The 19,547-nt window shown below is 31.2% G+C and overlaps 1 protein-coding gene across 2 annotated transcripts; it reads left to right on the forward strand.

Moving 5' to 3' along the window:
- Positions 1 to 3,956: 3,956 nt before the first annotated feature.
- LOC135961828 (uncharacterized) lies at positions 3,957 to 15,260 on the forward strand. 2 transcript variants are annotated; one of them, XM_065513448.1, is made up of 7 exons: positions 3,957 to 5,514; positions 7,539 to 7,769; positions 8,924 to 9,035; positions 9,100 to 9,353; positions 9,429 to 9,567; positions 14,361 to 14,515; positions 14,582 to 15,260. In XM_065513448.1, exons 1-7 carry the CDS (start codon positions 3,984 to 3,986, stop codon positions 14,695 to 14,697), a joined length of 2,538 nt encoding a protein of 845 aa, XP_065369520.1. In that variant the 5' UTR covers positions 3,957 to 3,983; the 3' UTR covers positions 14,698 to 15,260. The 2 variants fall into 2 exon arrangements, with proteins under 2 accessions (XP_065369520.1, XP_065369519.1); XM_065513447.1 differs by lacking the exon at positions 7,539 to 7,769.
- The last annotated feature ends 4,287 nt before the right edge of the window (positions 15,261 to 19,547 follow it).

The following is a 19,547-nucleotide window of genomic DNA, read 5'->3' on the forward strand; positions in this document are numbered from 1 at the left end:
AAAGGGCTAGCTAAATATGTATTTCTAAAGTTGAGGTAAAATTCAATGTTAAAAATAAACTTTTAATTAATTACTACAAATGGTAACTTAAACATGTTATTTGATAAGTGATGAAAAAGTTATATATAATTTATATTAAGCTATTTTAAAGCATCCTTATATAAAACTTGAACTTTGAGCCACGACAAAAGACAAACCAAGCAAATTTATAATGACCATAAATAACACAGGGCAACAAAAACGAAAAAATTGTAAAGGCTTTTTAAACCACTACACAATTTTGATGTATTGTAGTTCCAGCAGTACAAATATGGTCCAAATTTTAAATTCTAGGAAGAGGTTTTTTTAAATTTTTAATTTAAATTATAAATTTTTTTAGATGTTTCTCCACATAATTAATGATAACATAAAAAGGCTTAGTCCGATGTTATTGAAATAAATTTAGAAAAGTTGAGATTTATTTAAACTTCAATCCGTTTATATATTGCGTCTCAATTGGCTCAGTAGTTTCAGAGTTATAATAACAAATTGAAGCAAAAACAAGTAAGAAAGTATAGTCGGTCAAGGCCGACCATATGATACCCTACACCATTTATATTGGTTATATGGACCAATCGCCATAAAATTAGGTGGCATGACTTCTTTGTATATAAAAGCTATTTGTGTTGAATTTTGTTTGAATACCAACTTTTTTAAGATATCTACACTCATTAAAACAATTTTCGGAAGTGGGCATTATATGGGAGCTATGACTAATTATGGACCGATCGTTATACAATTTAGTGACATGACTTTTGTATATATATAAATAATTTGTGTTTAGTTTTATAAGAATACCAATATTTTGAAGAGATTTATGCTAATTAAAGTGATTTTCGGAAGTGGGTCTATATGGTAGCTATGACTAATTGTGGACCGATCATTACAAAATTTGGTGAGGCGAGTTTGACTTATATAAGACTTATTTTTGCTGAATTTGGTTTGGATATCTTTATAACTGAGGAATTTATGAGAGCTTAACTATTTTCAGATAGGGCAATCGTATGGGGGCTAGGAGAAATAATGGACCGATTCTATCCAAATTCAATAAGCTTCGTCCTTGGGGCATTAGAAGAGCTATTACCAAATTTTGTCGAATTACCTTTCAAATTGCCACCTGTAGTTTGATTACAAGGTTTAAATGGACGGACGGACAGACAGACGAACGAACATCGCTAAATCGACTCAGAAAGTGATTGGTATACTTTAAGGTGGGTGTTGGGATAATATTTAGGCATGTTACAATTATAAGCACTAACCCAATATAGCCTCCCCACTATGGTGGTGTAGGGTATAAATATATTTTTTATGTGAAAATAGCAAATTTTTTTTATTAAAAAAAATCATGAAAAATCTAAAACTGCAGAAATTTTTCAGATTTATTACTTTATCGTAAAGCCACATGTAATAGCAAAAAAATGAGATATTGATCATAAAAATCGATTGATTCTTTTCGAATTTATTCACAATTAAGTGAATTCACTTATTTTCACAAATTTTCAGTTATTTGTTTGATATACATAAAATTTAGTGTAAATACGAAAAGAATCCATACATTTTTATGGCCTATATCTCATTTTGTTCCTATTACATGTGTCTTTGCAATAAAAAAATAAATCTGAACAATTTCAGCCGTTTTCGATTTTTTATGATTTTTTTAAAACAAAAAAAAATACTATTTTCACGTAAAAAATATATTTTTTGCTTCAATTTGTTATTATAACTCCCAAAATAGTGAGCCGATTGAAACGCAATATATATGTGAAAATTTATACATATCATGGGGAAAATGTTTTCAAAATTCAATCAATCAAAAGAACAATATTAACTACTCAATTGTATGTATATCAAACAAAAACTAAAATTTTGTGAAAATGAGCGAGTTCACTTAATTGTGAATAAATTCATAAAGAATCAATTGATATTTATGATCGATATCTTATTTTCTTACTATTACATATGGCTTTGTGAGAAAGTAATAAATATGAAAAATTTCTGCCGTTTTATATTTTCATGATTTTAAAAACAAAAAAATTTGCTATTTTCATGTAAAAAATAAATTTTTTGCTTAAATTTGTTATTATAACTCCGAAACTATTGAGCCGATTAAACATAATATATATAAACTGATTAAAGGTTATTTAAATCTCAACTTTACTAAGTTTATATCAATAATATCGGACTAACCCTTTTTAAGTTATAATTAATTATGATGAGAAACGTCTAAACAAATTTTTAATTTTATTTAGAAATTTAAAAAAAAATCTGTTCATAGAATTGACAAATTTTTGTGCTAAGATAGCCATGATAATTCAAATATTTATAGTGGTTATTCAAGCCTTTTATTTGCTGTTGACCTGTGCAATCTGTTTACAAAGTTTTACTAAATTTGGAAGGTGTATGGACCGATGACTTGTCTCAAAATTTTGTTTCCTCCCTATAACAGTAAGGAATACAAATTTGATTTCTGCCTATTTCATTTATTTATTGTATTTTTTGTTTTAAAATAAATTGTTTAAAAAGAAAAATACCAACATTAATTTTTAGCAATGTGGATGGATCCTCAAAAGCTGTTAAAATAGCAACTCATTAAATGTCTCATGTCTACAGATTAAATTGGTAGTTATGTTAAGTAATCCTTCCTCTTTCTTTCGCATTTTGTTGACAACCATTAATTCGGTCACTTGCATGACCGTACAACAAACAATGTATCCAGTAATCAGGTAGTTATACAGGAATGTCCACAACACACCAATATTTAACAGCAACAACACAACAACATTAAGCCATGCAACATCGTTGTAATACGTTTGATTATTATCTGTTTGTTCACCTCTCATGAAACGCGTTGAAAAACAAAATTTCCTGATTGCGAAATAATAAATAAATACAAAAAACAACACAAAAATTATGATCACTAATTTATTTCTTCTTCTTTTTTATTCATCCATCTCTCTTGCAGGGGCCACTAGTGATATTGACTGCAGGCATTAAGGAAGTCAATTATCGATACCTGTGTGTGCTGTTTTTTTCGTATTTTTTTTGTGAAAAATAAACACAATTTGATGAGATGTGGCGTCTCTATTAACACACGACTGTTTACATGTTCACGTAATAGCAAAATCAACAGCAGCAGCAGCAGCAATACCAACATCAGCAATTGCAGCAACATAAACGAAACGTAGTAACAACATAAACAACCTCCCCGTCTAATAATTGCAATTTGCAACAGCAAGTGAAGCAGTAGCACAAGTTTATTTATTATAAAGCGGCTAACAGCGACTGAAAGCAAAAACAAAAAAGACCAATAACCGCTGCCAGCTCTAGAAAATAGTTAAACGCTTTAAATTAAACATAAACAACTGAAAATAATAATAATAAAAACATCAACAACTAGTGTAATTTTATATAAAGCTCATCCCGTGATCACGGGAATGTGTATTTGTATATGTGAATGCAGTTCCTTAAACAAGATACAAAAATAATATTGTTGCACACTTAAGCAGCAACTATTGAAAAAATACCCAGCAACTTTTATTGCCACTGCAGCAACTAATACAAAAGCAGCGCAGCAGAGACACGAGATATCCGTGGCAGGTACACATAAACTGATCTTTGCTAAAACAGTGCAACAACAACGACAACAAATAAACTGTTGCACAGGAAAACAACATTTATCGATTAAAATCAAACAGCCAAGCAAGCAACCAACCAACCAACCAACCAACAAAAAATCAAACAAATAGTTCAATGAACGAAACTCTTTTAAATATTACGACAGCAAAATAATTTACATTCAAAACGATCACACCACCACCTTCACTTCACGTTACTTCCATCTTAAACCTCACTCCAACACTTGCTATAATTTCTCTGAAATCCTGTGAATCTAATAATCGCAATTACCAACCAACCTCAAGTAATTCTTTAAACCTCCATGTAAAATGAAAGCAACCAAACAATGCAGTCTTTGGTCTCTCATAACAGGTATCAGCAGTTTGCTGGTCTTAACACAAGCCCAGCTCATCGATAACAGTGCTCTGTACCTACACACGCATACGCCTTCATTGGCCACAACGCAACAGCATTCGGCCACGCCTACCACTCCTTTACAGCAAACTTCAACGCAACCTTATGGCAGTTCGGCGAATCAACCACCTTGGTTGGAGCAGACTTCACAGAGTGCACGGTCAGCTGGACAGCTGAATACCGCACGTAATTTATATGCACCATACCAAAGCTTCTCCAAAACGGATGTGGCCAATTTCCCCAATTTACTAATACGTTCAGATGGTTCGGCGGTGCAGACGTTTGGCTCCTACCGCAATGGCAGATCTTTAATACCAAATCGTTCAGTTCCTGTGCAGGCGGCTAATAGGCGTGCCGACTCGGCTGAGGTGGAAATTATTCCTGCCCCTGCCGTAGAATTGCCCGCCTCACCGCTCATTACCGTGCCCAAACAAGTAGTACCTTCTACGGCCGTTAACATTAGCCGTGTAGGACGTAAACGTAATTATATGTATATACCCCTGCAACAGGATAATTCTAATAATTATCTCTTGCAATTGAAACCTAAAAATAATGGCTCCTTAAATGGCTTAAAGCCTCCAGCCAGTGAGTTGGAACCTGTTTTACCGGAGATTGCTGAAGATATGGCTAATTTTGCCGATAAAACTGAACGCAGTGATACTGGAGCACCTAGTCCTCTAACATCCACTGATCGTTATGATCATGGTGAGGAGAATAGCAGCCGGCGTGTTGGTTTTTCGTTCCCTAGCTACAGTTTAAGTCCCTCAAATCCCTTCCAGCCCCAAGCCTATCGTGAAGATAATCCCATCTTTACAGAATCTACCGGCTTTGAAAGACCCTTCAGTGATGATGACAAAGACAAGCGTCTAACCAGACAATTGATGTTTGAACAAGATGTTTCACCCACTTCCTATTCATATGACTTTTCCAGTTTAGGCTCTAGTTCAATACCCCATACTCTTAATTCAGCCATAGCCCAGGGAAAACAATACCGTGATGAGGTCACCAAATTTGGCGACATTAATGGACCCATAACAGCCATTCCCCAAAGGCCACAAAGAGGCATCTATTTTGGTGATACCGAATTTAGAACTGGTACATTGGCTCGTCCCTATACCCAGCAACAGAAAAATTTCAACGAATATATAGGTCCTGTGGATCCCTCAAGTTCCCGCAAAAGTCGTTACTTCCCCTACAAATCCTCTAGAAGTCCTCGTGTGGTTTTCCCAGTCAACGATAATGTGGGAGCCACGGGTCCCAGCAGCACTGGTACCGGTGTCTATTTCAACGATAACGTTGTCTTTCGCGATCAAAACTTTGGCATTAACGAGTTGGCATCTGTCCAGGATGTACGTAATGAATTCAGTTTACAGGATTTAGACAGTTCATCGGACAGCAGCAGCACACCTACAGTTGCTCAGTCTGCCAGTACGTTCAAGGAGAAAGGTATGTATAAAGAGTCTTGTAATGAGGATTGTTAAGAGACAGTAATTATGAAAACTAATCTAACTCCTGCTTATTAAACACTCACGGATATCAGAAATCTACATTATAAATCATTAGACAGGAGAACTGCGGTTACATTTATGTTTCTTCTTTAGAACAGGAATAAGTACAAGATTAATTGAGTTTGACATTAAAAAGTTTTGCTAAAGGGATTTGTCTATATGATTGTAATGAAATGGAGAGGATAGAGGAACTGGACTTAATTTGACAGAGAAATAAATTTTAGTATCTTGATAATTACTATCAAGTGGAAAAAAGAGTCATGAAGGCGCTGTCTATCTGGGTATTATGATGAACTCATTTATATGGAGGCAAACATTTTTGTAGATGTCTCCAACAAATGTTTGTTAGAAAAATCTTTCCGGAAAACATGTTGATGCAACTTTCCTATAAACATGTTTCCTATAAATAGTTTTCTATATCCTATAAACATGTTGCTACAACGTTTTTTTTATAAACATGTTGCTACAACGTTCTTCCTATAAACATGTTGCTACAACGTTCTTCCTATAACCATGTTGCTGCAACATGTTTCCTATAACATTTTTCCCATAAACATGTTGCTGCAACATTTTTCCTATAAACATGTTGCTGCAACATTTTTCCTATAAACATGTTGCTGAAACATTTTTCCTATAAACATGTTACTGAAACTTTTTTCCTATAACATTTTTCCCATAAACATGTTGCTGCAACATTTTACGCATAAACATGTTGCTGAAACATTTTTCCTATAAACATGTTACTGAAACTTTTTTCCTATAACATTTTTCCCATAAACATGTTGCTGCAACATTTTTCCTATAAACATGTTGCTGAAACATTTTTCCTATAAACATGTTACTGAAACTTTTTTCCTATAACATTTTTCCCATAAACATGTTGCTGGAACATTTTACGCATAAACATGTTGCTGCAACATTTTTCCCATAAACATGTTGCTGCAACATTTTTCATATAAACATGTTGCTGCAATATTTTTCCTATAAACATGTTGCTGCAACATTTTTCCCATAAACATGTTGCTGCAATATTTTTCCCATAATCATGTTGCTGCAATATTTTTCCCATAATCATGTTGCTGCAACATTTTTCATATAAACATGTTGCTGCAACATTTTCCATATAAACAGGTTGCTGCAACATTTTTCATATAAACAGGTTGCTGCAACATTTTTCATATAAACATGATTTTTCAATATCATTCATTCCACGGTACTTTACACACAAATTAACTTTGGGTTTTCCGAGTTTGATCAGCCTATTGAACATTTTAATTTTTATTTATTTGGATTTCAAAAATTTCTCCGATGTCGGATTTTATTGATTTAAGATGCATTTGAAAGATAATTATGTCATATTTGAGATGCAATTTTGAAAATGTTAAATTTTATTTTTTTTTTCAATTAAGCTTTAAACGTCTTAAATTGACTAAACAACAGAAAGTCGTACTATAATATTTCTTCTATAAACATGTTGCAGAAACATTTGATGTACATAGTTAATGCTCCAACGTTTGCTGTATAAAGATGTTGCTACAATATTTGTTGTATAAACATGTTCCCTGTAATTTTGTTTAAAGCATTTACAAAATTTAATAAATGTACGGCTTTATTTTCTAAATCCAGGCGCCAAATCAAAGTTTATATGGGAAACAAAAACAGAGTATCAACAATTTCAAAATTAGTTTTTGTTTTCAATACACTACAAATAAATTTTATTTTAAAAAGCATTTATTTTAATTTTACTTGGGAACACTGACAACTATTTCTTGCTCTATTCAAATGAGAACATCCAAATTAGTTCATGTCCTCCAAATTTCATTACAATCGCCGTTGAGCCCTTAATTCAGAAACCTTTAATAATTCATTGGGTCGATCATCATCTTAGAGCACTGCTTGCTTGCATCTTGGTATATGTATGCTTCCACTTCCACTCTCTTTCCTTTCTCTTTTCACATTCAGCTGACATCACAAGCGAATTGGAATGCCAGCATCGTGGTGGCACTTGTGAATTTTTTGTAGGCTGCTGGATGACTGGCGGTCTTCTGCAGGGTACTTGTAATGGATTGTTGCGTGGCTGCTGTCATCGGACAGCTAAATCGGCCAATTTGCGTACCTCTGAATATGTGGGACACACAATCGATTTGACTGATCTTCCGCAAAAGAACTATGGACCGGTGAAAAATGATCCCAGTGAGTGTTAGAAAACCAAAAACCAACAAACAGCAACTAAACAAAAAAAATTAAAAAAAAAATAAAGAAAATGTTAACAAAATCAACCAAGACTATGTACTGCACGAACATACAAACAAAAATCAAACAAACAAAAAACCTATTTGAAAATGCGGTGTAAAAGGTGTAAATAATTTTCAAAACTATTTATGTGTTCGAAGCACTTGCAGCAATCCTAACCTGGCTAATCCCAAATGACCAAAAAAAAAACCAAAACTATTATGATGGAGTGGTATTTGTTATGTGGTGTGTAGAAGAGTGGTACGCTGTTAATAAACAAATAAAAATTGCATGTTTCATAACTTCTTTTTTATTCATGGCATTCCATACTAAATTTTTTTTTTAAAAAAAAAAAATATGTAGTAATATTTTAGTATTTTGCACGCTGTATTTTCAATTTAGTATTTCTATTGCATGATCTAAATTGCATGTATTTGCCACAACAGTTTAAAGAAATTTTGTAATTTTATTATAGTTAAATACTTCCTTTTTTTCTTTGGTAAATAGAGTAGTTTCTAGACAATCATCACATTTTTTACTATATATATTTTGTAATTTGTTCCGGTTAAGGGGGTTGTAGAAAAGGCGTAGTGGTTTAAATTTGTTAAGCTTTTAAAATCCTTTAGCAACTACCAACAATAAAATAAACTTTCGACAGGTGCATGTGATAATCAGTTATAAAGTGACCATAACTGTAAATTGTGTGTTAGAACAAACGTATTAGTACATAACTGTTGTTCCTGCGGAAGATCAGCCTCAAATCGTTTAAAACCTTATTTACAAATAAATACACATTTACACAAAAATAAAGACATTCTCTGCTTGCATTATTTGGTAACAACAAAACACTTTGCTACTTCTATTCGTAAGCTTTTTTCTTTACAAACAAAACACATTTAAACATATAAATATTTATTTGGCTTTTTTATTATATTATTTACAATTATTTACTTACTATTAGTAGAAAGCTTTTATTTTTGCACTAAAGTTTGTTTGTAAGATTAATGTCTTGAAATAAAAACGATTAATTTGTATGATCGATCGATCGATCGTTTAATTGATTAAACATGATTAATTTGGTGTGTTGAAACATGGGCAAACATTATGATTTATAGGTTGCGGCATTTCACTGGCTAAACAAACGGCTCAGAGGCGTATAGTGGGAGGAGATGATGCTGGTTTTGGTTCTTTCCCCTGGCAGGCGTACATACGTATCGGTTCCTCTAGGTAAGTTTATTTTGCAGAAAATGTACTCTAAACAACAACAGCTCAACAATATTCTTATATTTAGATGTGGCGGCTCTTTGATTTCACGACGTCATGTAGTTACTGCTGGCCATTGTGTAGCCAGAGCCACCCCTAGACAGGTCCATGTTACCTTGGGCGATTATGTCATAAATTCGGCGGTAGAACCATTGCCAGCTTATACATTTGGCGTTAGACGTATTGATGTTCATCCCTATTTCAAATTTACTCCTCAAGCAGATCGTTTTGATGTGTCGGTATTGACATTGGAAAGAACGGTACATTTTATGCCTCACATAGGTAAGAGTATTTGTTTGTTTTCTGATCATATTTATGGAGTTTATTAATTTGTATTTATCTCTCTCTTTCTTAAAGCTCCCATTTGTTTGCCCGAAAAGAATGAAGATTTCTTGGGCAAATTTGGCTGGGCTGCGGGTTGGGGTGCTCTAAATCCTGGATCTAGATTACGACCCAAGACCTTGCAGGCTGTGGATGTTCCAGTTATTGAAAATAGGTAAGATGGGATGCTATGTGTATAAAAGGACATCAAAGCAGATATCTTTAAGAAAATCAGTAATAAACAAATATCGAAGAACTGATGTTTCAAATATAAATTGTATAAATCTTTAAAAACTTAAATTATTGTAAAAAAATATTTAAAAAATCGAAGGTATAGACAAATTTCACAGATTTTTTATATCGATGTTGCGCAGTAAAAAGTCTCATGTGTAATTTTGCATTTTTTTATCCGGCTATCTGGACATTTTTTTCAAAAAAATTACTTAAAATTTTTGTTTTAAATTAAAAAAAAAGATTGTACTATTTAAACTATATTGTTTACCAAAAATATAAATAAGGTACCCTTTCAACAAGTAGTTTTTTAAAAAAGTACTAACAATTTTAGTTTTATTTGGTAAAAAAGTACTTTTTCAATTAGTACCTTTTTACAAAATGGTTTATGTTCGTCGGACTTAGGGAAAGAAAATGAGCAAAAATATTGGGTGTATAACTTAAAAATGCGGATTTTTTTTTAAATGTTTGCTTTTTTTTGAAACATTTGTATAATATAAATTTATTCAAAGTATTGGCCATTGTTAGCCATGAGTTTTCCCATCTTTCTAAAAACATATGGATTCCGCTCTAAAAGAACTTATCTTTTGAGGGCAAGAACGAATCCATCCAATTACGGATATTCTGTTCTAAAGTTAAGCTTGTCCCAGAGAGAGCGTTCTGCATTGATCGAAGTAAATAGTAGTTGGATAGGGCGGACGAGTTCTAGACTATAAAACTTCCCAACCATTTTTTTCTAAATAGTTTTTAACAGGCATTGCTATATCATCATGATCGAATATTACGGTTTCATGTCTTCAATTCGTATGGTACCCAATTTTCCTGTTTTTGAATGAACGTTTCTAAAATGCTGCTTGAGTAACTCCCCAATATTTTGGAAGCTCTTGTTGAGTTTCACAACAATCTTCTTGGAGTAAATACCTTCAATTCTTAGTATTCAAACTTTTTTGGCTGTCTTGGGCAATCATTGTCTTCCTTGTCAAAATCACTCTCGCACGGTGAAACGGATGAAACACATTCACCATAAGCTTTGGTGAGCAATCGGTTTTCTTCAGCGGCACTTTTTTCAAAATAAAGAAGTAAAGCAAAACATTCCGCATATGAAGTTTTGTTGGTAAAAAATTCGACATTTTCGAAGTAAAAAAACATAGTTATTTACACTATAATGTTCAATAACTAAGTGAAAATAAATGACAGATATGTACCCTTCAAAATGACATATAAGTTATTAAAAACAAAAACCGTGTTTAAAAGATACGCCGTATATTGTAATTCGTCCATTTTTAAGTCATACACCCAATATAAGATAAAATATTGACAATTTTGTATTATGTTTCTACTGTGGTCAAACAACTTGAGAATATTATGAGCCAGAACAATATAGAAGCATATGGAAATTTCCACAGTCCCAAACGCGACATTCTGAACAATTTGTTTTCATATATAGTTTTTGTGTAGCTCTTTATTTATGTTATGGGTTGTTTCCAAAATATTAGCAAATAAATATGGTATTCCGAACGTGACTAAAAATAGAATTAATTTTCGACAGCCTCCAGATGTATTCTAATTTATTAAAGAATTTTTTTTTAATTTAAAATAATGCAGCTATCAATTAAGAGTTGTGTTGTTGAAATGTTTGCATTGAGATATTTACTATAATTATATACATAAAATGACTTTAAAGTCCTATAACTCCTAAACTAAGCAAGAGTCTACAATCTTAAAGTTTTAATACTCATAACACAGTGCAACAGTGAAAAAAACACACGATCATGACAGTATAGATTCGACTCTACTACCAAAGGGTAGTAAAACCCTATACTCAGTTTGCCCATTTTGGTGACCGATTTTTTTTTATGGGCCCCCAAAGTTTCTGAAAATCAGTGGGGCCTCTAAAAAAGGTGCCATCAGGTTTTGGTTAACAGCTAATTCAGACTTTGTGCTACGGCTTAACTTTATATGGCAATAATATAGCTAAGAGTCCGCCAAATAAATTTTGTTAAAATTTGTTTCCAAAAAATAGCTTTTTCGTGCACTTTTGTTGAACAAATATAGGAAGAAAATTTTTTTTTTTTACTTTTTTTAGAATAACTTCCAGGGACTCCTAATTTTTCAATAACAATATCTCGCAAAGTTGTAGCTACGGTAAATTTGAATAACTCTCGTGAACATATCAAAGCAATCCGAACATACCTAGGTATTCTAAATAGCTGTCAAAAATCACTTTGTAGCTTAAAATTTTTAGTTTTTTACTAATTTTTGACTCTAAAACAATAATTTTTTGTTAAAAATGTATGTTCGAGTGTATACTTCTCTATTGTGCTGGAATAATGAAGAATGGGCAAATCATTATCGGTATGATCCGGGCGCATAACTTTATCCAATCTTGATCATGCAAGACCGGCTTGATGCAAGATATGAAAAAACTTTAAAATTTTTGAAAGTGGGCAATGTTTGTGGAACTTCTGAAGTGTAAATATAAGCTTTTTATATAAGTTTTTGATATCGGTGGAAACCTTATGACTTAAAGATTGACATTTTAGTGAAATGAATAATTTTGTGACGTCATTTACCTTAAAAACTAATAATATTTTAAAATGGTGATTTTCCATCAAGAAAAATAAAAACTTTGAATTAATGTAAAATTTGAACAATTACAGACATCACAATAAAATTTGGAAGTAATATAGACCTAAATATTCGTAAGTCAATGGCATCACTAATGTTGTCATCCTTTGTTTTTAAACACCGAAATTCCTAAAACGGCGAAAATTTGTTCCAAAAACTAAGTTTTTTTTAGAAAATAGCCCACTTTGACGTTATTTACAGCATGATAGTAAAAACGTTCTGTATGTATATAAACAACATATGGGGCTATATAAATGTGATGAGCTTTTGAGGTTCGGTGTTTTGCGTTTTTAGAATTTTTTACTCAAACCTAATTTTTTTTTTTTCAAAATTGCCCAAGTTTGGATAGGGCTGGGGGGTACAATGTCCGCTTCAGTTAGTCAAATTTTACCTTATATGTTTTTGCATTAAGTTCTCTTACCAGATCATAAAAAAATTTATATAGTCCCGAAGAAAATTAGTTTTTTATAAAAGAAAAAATATGGGGACTTTTTTGGGAAAAAACTTAAAAAACACACGCATACAAAGTTGAAATATATAAAAAAATGCTTCAACTTTGGATGCGTGTAACTTTTTATAGGGACGAAATAATTGTTATCAGATTTGTTTTATTTTCTTTAGAATTTTATCGCAAATATACGTCATATATAAAAAAACAAATTTCGACCTTTCGTAGGCCCATCAAATTGAAAATACGAAAAAAAGATCGGGCAAAATTTAAAAAAATATTAAACCCAAATATGTCTTGAACTAAAAGAGATAACTACAGATAAAATCATATTTTTTGTAGACCTTCTCAAGGTCTATCTATATTTGAAATTGCAGCTCATTCGAATCATAAATGACTTTTTGGCAATTTTTTTATAAATGTGTGACATTGAAGGTCCACCCACTGATCCCCATTCCGAACACCTCAGCCGAGTAAATAATACAGCACAACATAGAAGTGTGGACTTGATAATACTATTTTTACAAAAAAATCTTTGTTTTAGCGTCAAAAAATAGGAAAAACGAAAATTGTTAAGGTACAAAGTGATCTTTATGTGCTATGTAGAGTGACTAGACACATTCAGAATGCATTGATATGTTCACAAGAGTTATTCAAATTTACCGTATCTACAACTTTGCGAGATATTGTTGTTGAAAAATTAGGAGTCCCTGGAAGTTATTCTAAAAAAAGTAAAAAAAAAAAATTTTCTTCCTATATTTTTTCAACAAAAGTGCACGAAAAAGCTATTTTTTGGAAACAAATTTTAACAAAATTTATTTGGCGGACTCTTAGCTATATTATTGCCATATAAAGTTAAGCCGTAGCACAAAGTCTGAATTAGCTGTTAACCAAAACCTGATGACACCTTTTTTAGAGGCCCCACTGATTTTCAGAAACTTTGGGGGCCCATAAAAAAAAATCGGTCACCAAAATGGGCAAACTGAGTATAGGGTTGTACTACCCTTTGGTAGTAGAGTCGAACCTATACTGTCATGATCTTGTGTTTTTCCAAAAGTCTCCATTTGTTGCATAGTGTAATTAGGGAATCTATTAACGCAAACAAAATTATTAAAATACAAGATGTTGTCATGATCTAGATTTATGCCAAATACACATACGATCGCGAACGGGACACACTTTGAATATCAAATTAAAATGTTTAGTGTGTTTATTTCAAGAAGTAACTTGTTTTATTGTTTAATTTTGATTTGAATTAAAATGTTCAGCCACTTTATTATAATAACAAACGATAAATTAGGTACCGGAACGCGACATTGGGACATGAACTAAATCAAATGTAAAATTTATCGGTAAACGAGTTTTGTTCGGCGTTTTGATGATTTTTTTATAATAATTTGTTGTTGATATGTAAACAAATTTTATTAAATGTAGCAATTTTCAGTTTTCAATAGCTTTAAAAGTTTGTATGAAAAACACTCAAACAAATATTAATAATTTATGTCTTGTTCAATTATTAAAATAAATGTTCTTTAAATCCATATATCTGAATCAGGTACATTCGGATTATAGTTTAGCAATATTTTCTTAAACGTTGAAAAATACTGACTGAAATGTATTGAAAATAAACTTTTTTTTAATCCAACTTAAATTTCTTACAGAATCTGTGAAAGATGGCATAGACAGAATGGCATTAACGTTGTAATATATCCCGAAATGATGTGTGCCGGCTACCGTAATGGCGGTAAAGATTCTTGTCAAGGTGACTCTGGTGGTCCATTAATGCATGAAAAGAATGGACGTTGGTATTTAATAGGTATAAACAAAATATATCTGACAAACAAAAAAAAGAAACTACTAACTCTTAATTTTTCTAAAACAGGTGTTGTCTCAGCTGGCTACTCATGTGCCTCACGTGGCCAACCTGGTATCTACCATCGTGTACCCTACACTGTCGATTGGATTTCTCATGTTGTTGGCTTAACGGGAACAATTTAAAACTTTAGGAGTATTGAACCACACAATCATCTTCATTACTAAGCTGATATTTTGACAAATTCAAAAAATAAAATTCAGCTCCTATTCCAATAAATCTTTTGTAAATAGTGATTATTTCATGGAGAATGTTATCTATTTTATTTCTACTTTTTCTATTATTGAGTGAAAAGTATAATTTAAGTTTCCCCTCTTTTGCACTCTCCTTTTTATTCCTCACTATCTCCATCTCATTACTTGTAGTAGTTGTAATTTTACATTTAAATTTTTTTTTTATTTTTGAAAAAGAAACATGTGTATTAGTTTTAAGTGTATTGTGTATTTATTAACCAATTAATTAATTAACTAATTAATGTTATTTTTATTTGTTGAAATTTGTTAATTTTTTTTTGTTAAATTCAAAAAAGACTAGAAATTAACAGCAACACACACAAAAGAACAAATTTTATTATTATTTTTTTTATTTATTCAAATTGTAATTTATTTTAATTTTAATATAAAAGAAATAAAGAAAACAAAACAAAAATTAATTGTAAATAAAATATATACAATAAAATTTTAGAAAATTTTGAAATTTTTAATTGAAATGTAGGAGAAAATAAAAAATATAAAATAAAACTTGTTCTAGAAAGCGACTTCTATGTTAAGATGCCTCCCATCATTGAAACCATGAAACTAGTTCTCTAATCAATAATTTTTGCTTTAAATTGTCAACCACGGAACTAATTCGGTGGAAGCACAAAATAACAAGATTCAAGAACTAGTTTTTCCTTCAATATATTATGATCGTAATTATCACACTTGGAGCACCGAGAATCAGTTAAGGAACTGGTTCTTTTATTATATTTATTACAGACTAACTTGTAGGACTTTTATTTATTTTAATAATTTGTATTTACTTAATAAATGCTCAGTTATCTATTCACGAATCCAGGCTTGTCAGACTTGGCGATTTCTTCAATAAGTTGGTTATTTTAAAAGACTTTTGGGAACACAAAATTTAGTTGGAGGCAGCAAATTTTATTGGGGTTTTTAAAAATTATTTAAGGGATTTGATAATAACAATAAAATACCAATAAATAAAATGTATTTCATATTCCTGCTATAGAAAATTCATATTTTGAATGCAATTAAAAGTACTTTTCCAGATTGGCTACCGATTTGAAATGGGTTTGCTGTTATATCGATGTCGATATTTTAACGGTAACAATAATTTCATCCTGAACAAAAATTAAAAATAAGTTGAACTACCTTTTTAATATATGTAATTTTGTAGATTTTAATAAACTCAATTATTGAATTCAAAAATTTGTGTCTTCATAATTTAAATGATTAATAGAATTTCGGTAACGATATTTACGATTATATCGGTAATTGCAGTTATTTCGATAACGATAGTTTAGGTATAACAGTATATTAGCGGTAATTGTAACTTTATTTTAATGTGATGTCCATTTCATAGCACAATTGAGTAAGCTAACCACACACATATTCTTATTCTCTTTAGTCGTCACTGAGACAGTGACGAATGCACATGCTAAGCTAATACCACTGACAGAAATATTTCAATTGTTTAATACATTTCGAACTTAAAAATATTATTGAAGTGTTTAATTTACTTCTGTGAATTTTTTTCCAGATTTTAAATGAATTTAATCAAAACAACTTAATAAAATAAACCACAAAAAATTTAATAATTCAAATTTGCCTAAAATTATTATTATCGAACTCTTAATTAATGATCTATGATAACATTTCTATGATTTCATTATTTTTAACAAATAAAGCTCCACCCAAATACATAGCATTACCTTAGCGCTATGGATATTTGGATTTAGCTTGTTGGCCCGGCTTAACGTATGCTTCGGGTTATCGTAATGGATCGACTTTTCATCGCTAGTAATGATTCGGCGCAAAAATTATTTTCTTTAATAGCGTTCAATCATCATTTCGTATATACAAAATCATCGTTCGAGGTCTCTCAGCTTCAATTCGTATGGTACCCAATTTCCCTCCATTTGGATGGATATTGCTATTCACAAATGTTTTGAAATTGATGCTTGAGTAGCTCCCAATGACTTTGCAAGCTCTTGTTGCGTTTTATAACAAACTTCATGGAGTAATGCCTCCAATTCTTCGTGTTCAAATTTTTTTCGATCTTTGTCTTCCGTGTCAAGATCACCAATTCCGAACCGCACCAACCATCTCTCACACAATGAAACCGATGAAAAACATTCACCATAAGCTTTGGTGAGCAATCAGTGTGCTTCAGCGTAATTTTTTTCAAATTAACCCTCTAACCTGCAGGAGTGCCTCAAGTAGAGATGCTAATCGGGACTGATTTTTGAAAATCCCGGGGATTTGGATTTGGATCCCGACCCGAAACCCCGGGTCGAAGAAAAATAAGAAAAAAACGTACATAATTATGTCTTTACAATTGAAAGTAAATTTTTTATTTAGCAATTAATTTTTATTAGACATTAAAAAGCATACTATTGCATCTATGGTTTCGTCTGCCATTCTGGAACGAATTTCTTTTCCGACATATGCTGCTGCCGAAAAACATCTTTCATATTTGCAAAACCGTTTGCAAATACTTATAACAAAGTATTTTCCTCTTGTTCCTTCAGAAATAAATTGATCTATTTCATTTGCAAGTTGCAAATCTACATTATAACTTGGTTTCGTTATTGTTATTTGAGTTTTTTACATCTGAGATAAAATCAATTTCGTTTGAAGAAGATTTAAATTGAGTTTTGTTAGATAACTTACAAAAAAATGTGAAGAATTGATTTTCCAGAGCCCCACTCTAGGAAAACCAAAAATACCGCATTCCTTTATTAACTATGTTGTAGCAGGAGTTGAGCTTAACAACTTTGCTGAACATAACTTTGCGATATTCGGACATGTAGAATATCAAAATGCATAAAAAAGGCACACAAAAGTGACAAATTCCCCTATTTACTTATGAAAAACGAGATTTGGAAAATCCCGAAAATCCCGGAGTTTAAGAAATCCCGAAAACCCCAGGATTTTCTGGAACGGGATTCCCCGTTTGGCATCTCTAGCATCAAGGCATGCATTATTTAAAAAATTAATTATATATTTGTTTTTTAAATTTAACGGTGACTTTAGTTATAAATTGTTTAACATATCCCTCGAAGGTCGAAATGCATTCTCACCTTTTTGCTCCTGATTCCTAAACTTAATTTGCAAATTAGTTTCTGATGGCTTTTCTGAGTTTATTGGATCATAACTACACTAAAAAAAATTATTCAACATATTTTTTTTAGCTTTTTAGCTTTGTTGGTACAAAATTCGACATTTTCGAAGTAAAAAAAAACATAGTATTTTACACTATATTGTTCAATAACTAAGTGAGAATAAATGACAGATATGTACATTTCAAAATGACATATAAGTTATTCAAAACAAAAATCGCGGTCAAAAGATACACCATCTATAGTAAATCCCGCATTTTTAAGTTATACACCCAATATAACTATAAATCAACATAAATAAATTTCAAAAAAAAAATGTAATTGTTAACAAATAATATTTCAAAACTGCTTTTTATTAATAAATGTTAGAATTTATATCGAGTTTTTAAAATATTAACCCTTTATTGGATGAAATAAAATATGAACCAAAACATTGCTATAGAAAACAAGTTATTATTGAAATATTGAATCTCGTTAAATTGTAGATCAGCAAAAGCACATTTTAACCATACTGATTCTCATAAATATCATATAAGAAACTTTGTTTTAAATATAGTAATTTAAAACTACACATTCCGTAGAAAGTTCGGCTCTAAATATGTAACGCTTTATTTTAAACATCATTAAAATTTAGAGCAAACCTAATGAACTTTTAAGTAATTTTACTTCTTTTAGCCAACAATTATTTCATGCGTTACAAACACAACCTCCTTTGACCCCGAAAGGGTTAATAATAAGATAACGTTTAGCTGGAGGTTATTTAAAAAGAAGTTAAGGGAATACTATGTATTTTAAGACGGCCGGACGCTCATACAATTAAGATAACATGCAATCAGATACAAAAGCTACAACATTTAATCTTCAATAAAAACTAGTATTTCATTGTATGCAACAGCGACAATAAAAGAAGAAAATTTTCAAAAACACATAAAAAAGTGATTATTATATTCTTAACTACCAATTTTTTTATGCTTTTTATGAAATAGAAAACAAACCAAAAAAAACTAAAAACAAAATAATAAAAACTCTAGATGTTAAGTTAAAAAACTTCTTGGAACCTGTTGTAGCTTTTCCTACATCCACAATGTTCTCATTTGTCAATGCCCGGGCTGACTGGCTGGGCTGGCTGGCTGTTGATGAATACTTTTACTCTTCTAAGCATCAGTTAGATTTTGTTGGCCAACGCATATGGACGTTAGATTTAATTTCAAAAATTCTTATAAAATAAAAAGAAAACATTGGCCAATTTTAAAGAAAACAACGGTTAAACGGATTTATATTTAAAAACAAATTAAAAGTAATAACTTGAGAGTGTTTTGTAACAATTAATTTTAGTAAAAATAATAAAAATTTTATGATTTTGTTTAAAATTGAAATTGTAAAATAAAGCGTTTGAAATTCCCACATAGCGTGAGAAACTCCGGTTTAAGATCGTTATTTACACAGAAGAACAGTGATTTTCAAAATAAAAATAAAATAATCAATAACTTCTTGACAGCCTTATGACAGCTGTAAACAAGTGAAGTGAGAATTGGAAAAATATTATTGCAATAGCCAGCTGATAATACGGTTTATATTCATATACACAGATCAAACAGATTCGTTGTGAGAACCGAATTGTTGTCAATCTAA

The sequence above is a fragment of the Calliphora vicina genome, chromosome 5, assembly GCF_958450345.1.
Source record: "Calliphora vicina chromosome 5, idCalVici1.1, whole genome shotgun sequence".
NCBI classification, from domain to species: Eukaryota; Metazoa; Arthropoda; class Insecta; order Diptera; family Calliphoridae; genus Calliphora; species Calliphora vicina.

Excerpts from the sequence above, each read along its gene's own strand:
- LOC135961828 (XM_065513448.1), top strand. The coding sequence starts at position 3,984 with ATGAAAGCAACCAAACAATGCAGTCTTTGGTCTCTCATAACAGGTATC. Across the intron at positions 5,515-7,538 it reads CAGTACGTTCAAGGAGAAAG|CTGACATCACAAGCGAATTG; the intron begins GTATGTATAAAG and ends TTTCACATTCAG. Across the intron at positions 14,516-14,581 it reads TGGACGTTGGTATTTAATAG|GTGTTGTCTCAGCTGGCTAC; the intron begins GTATAAACAAAA and ends TTTCTAAAACAG.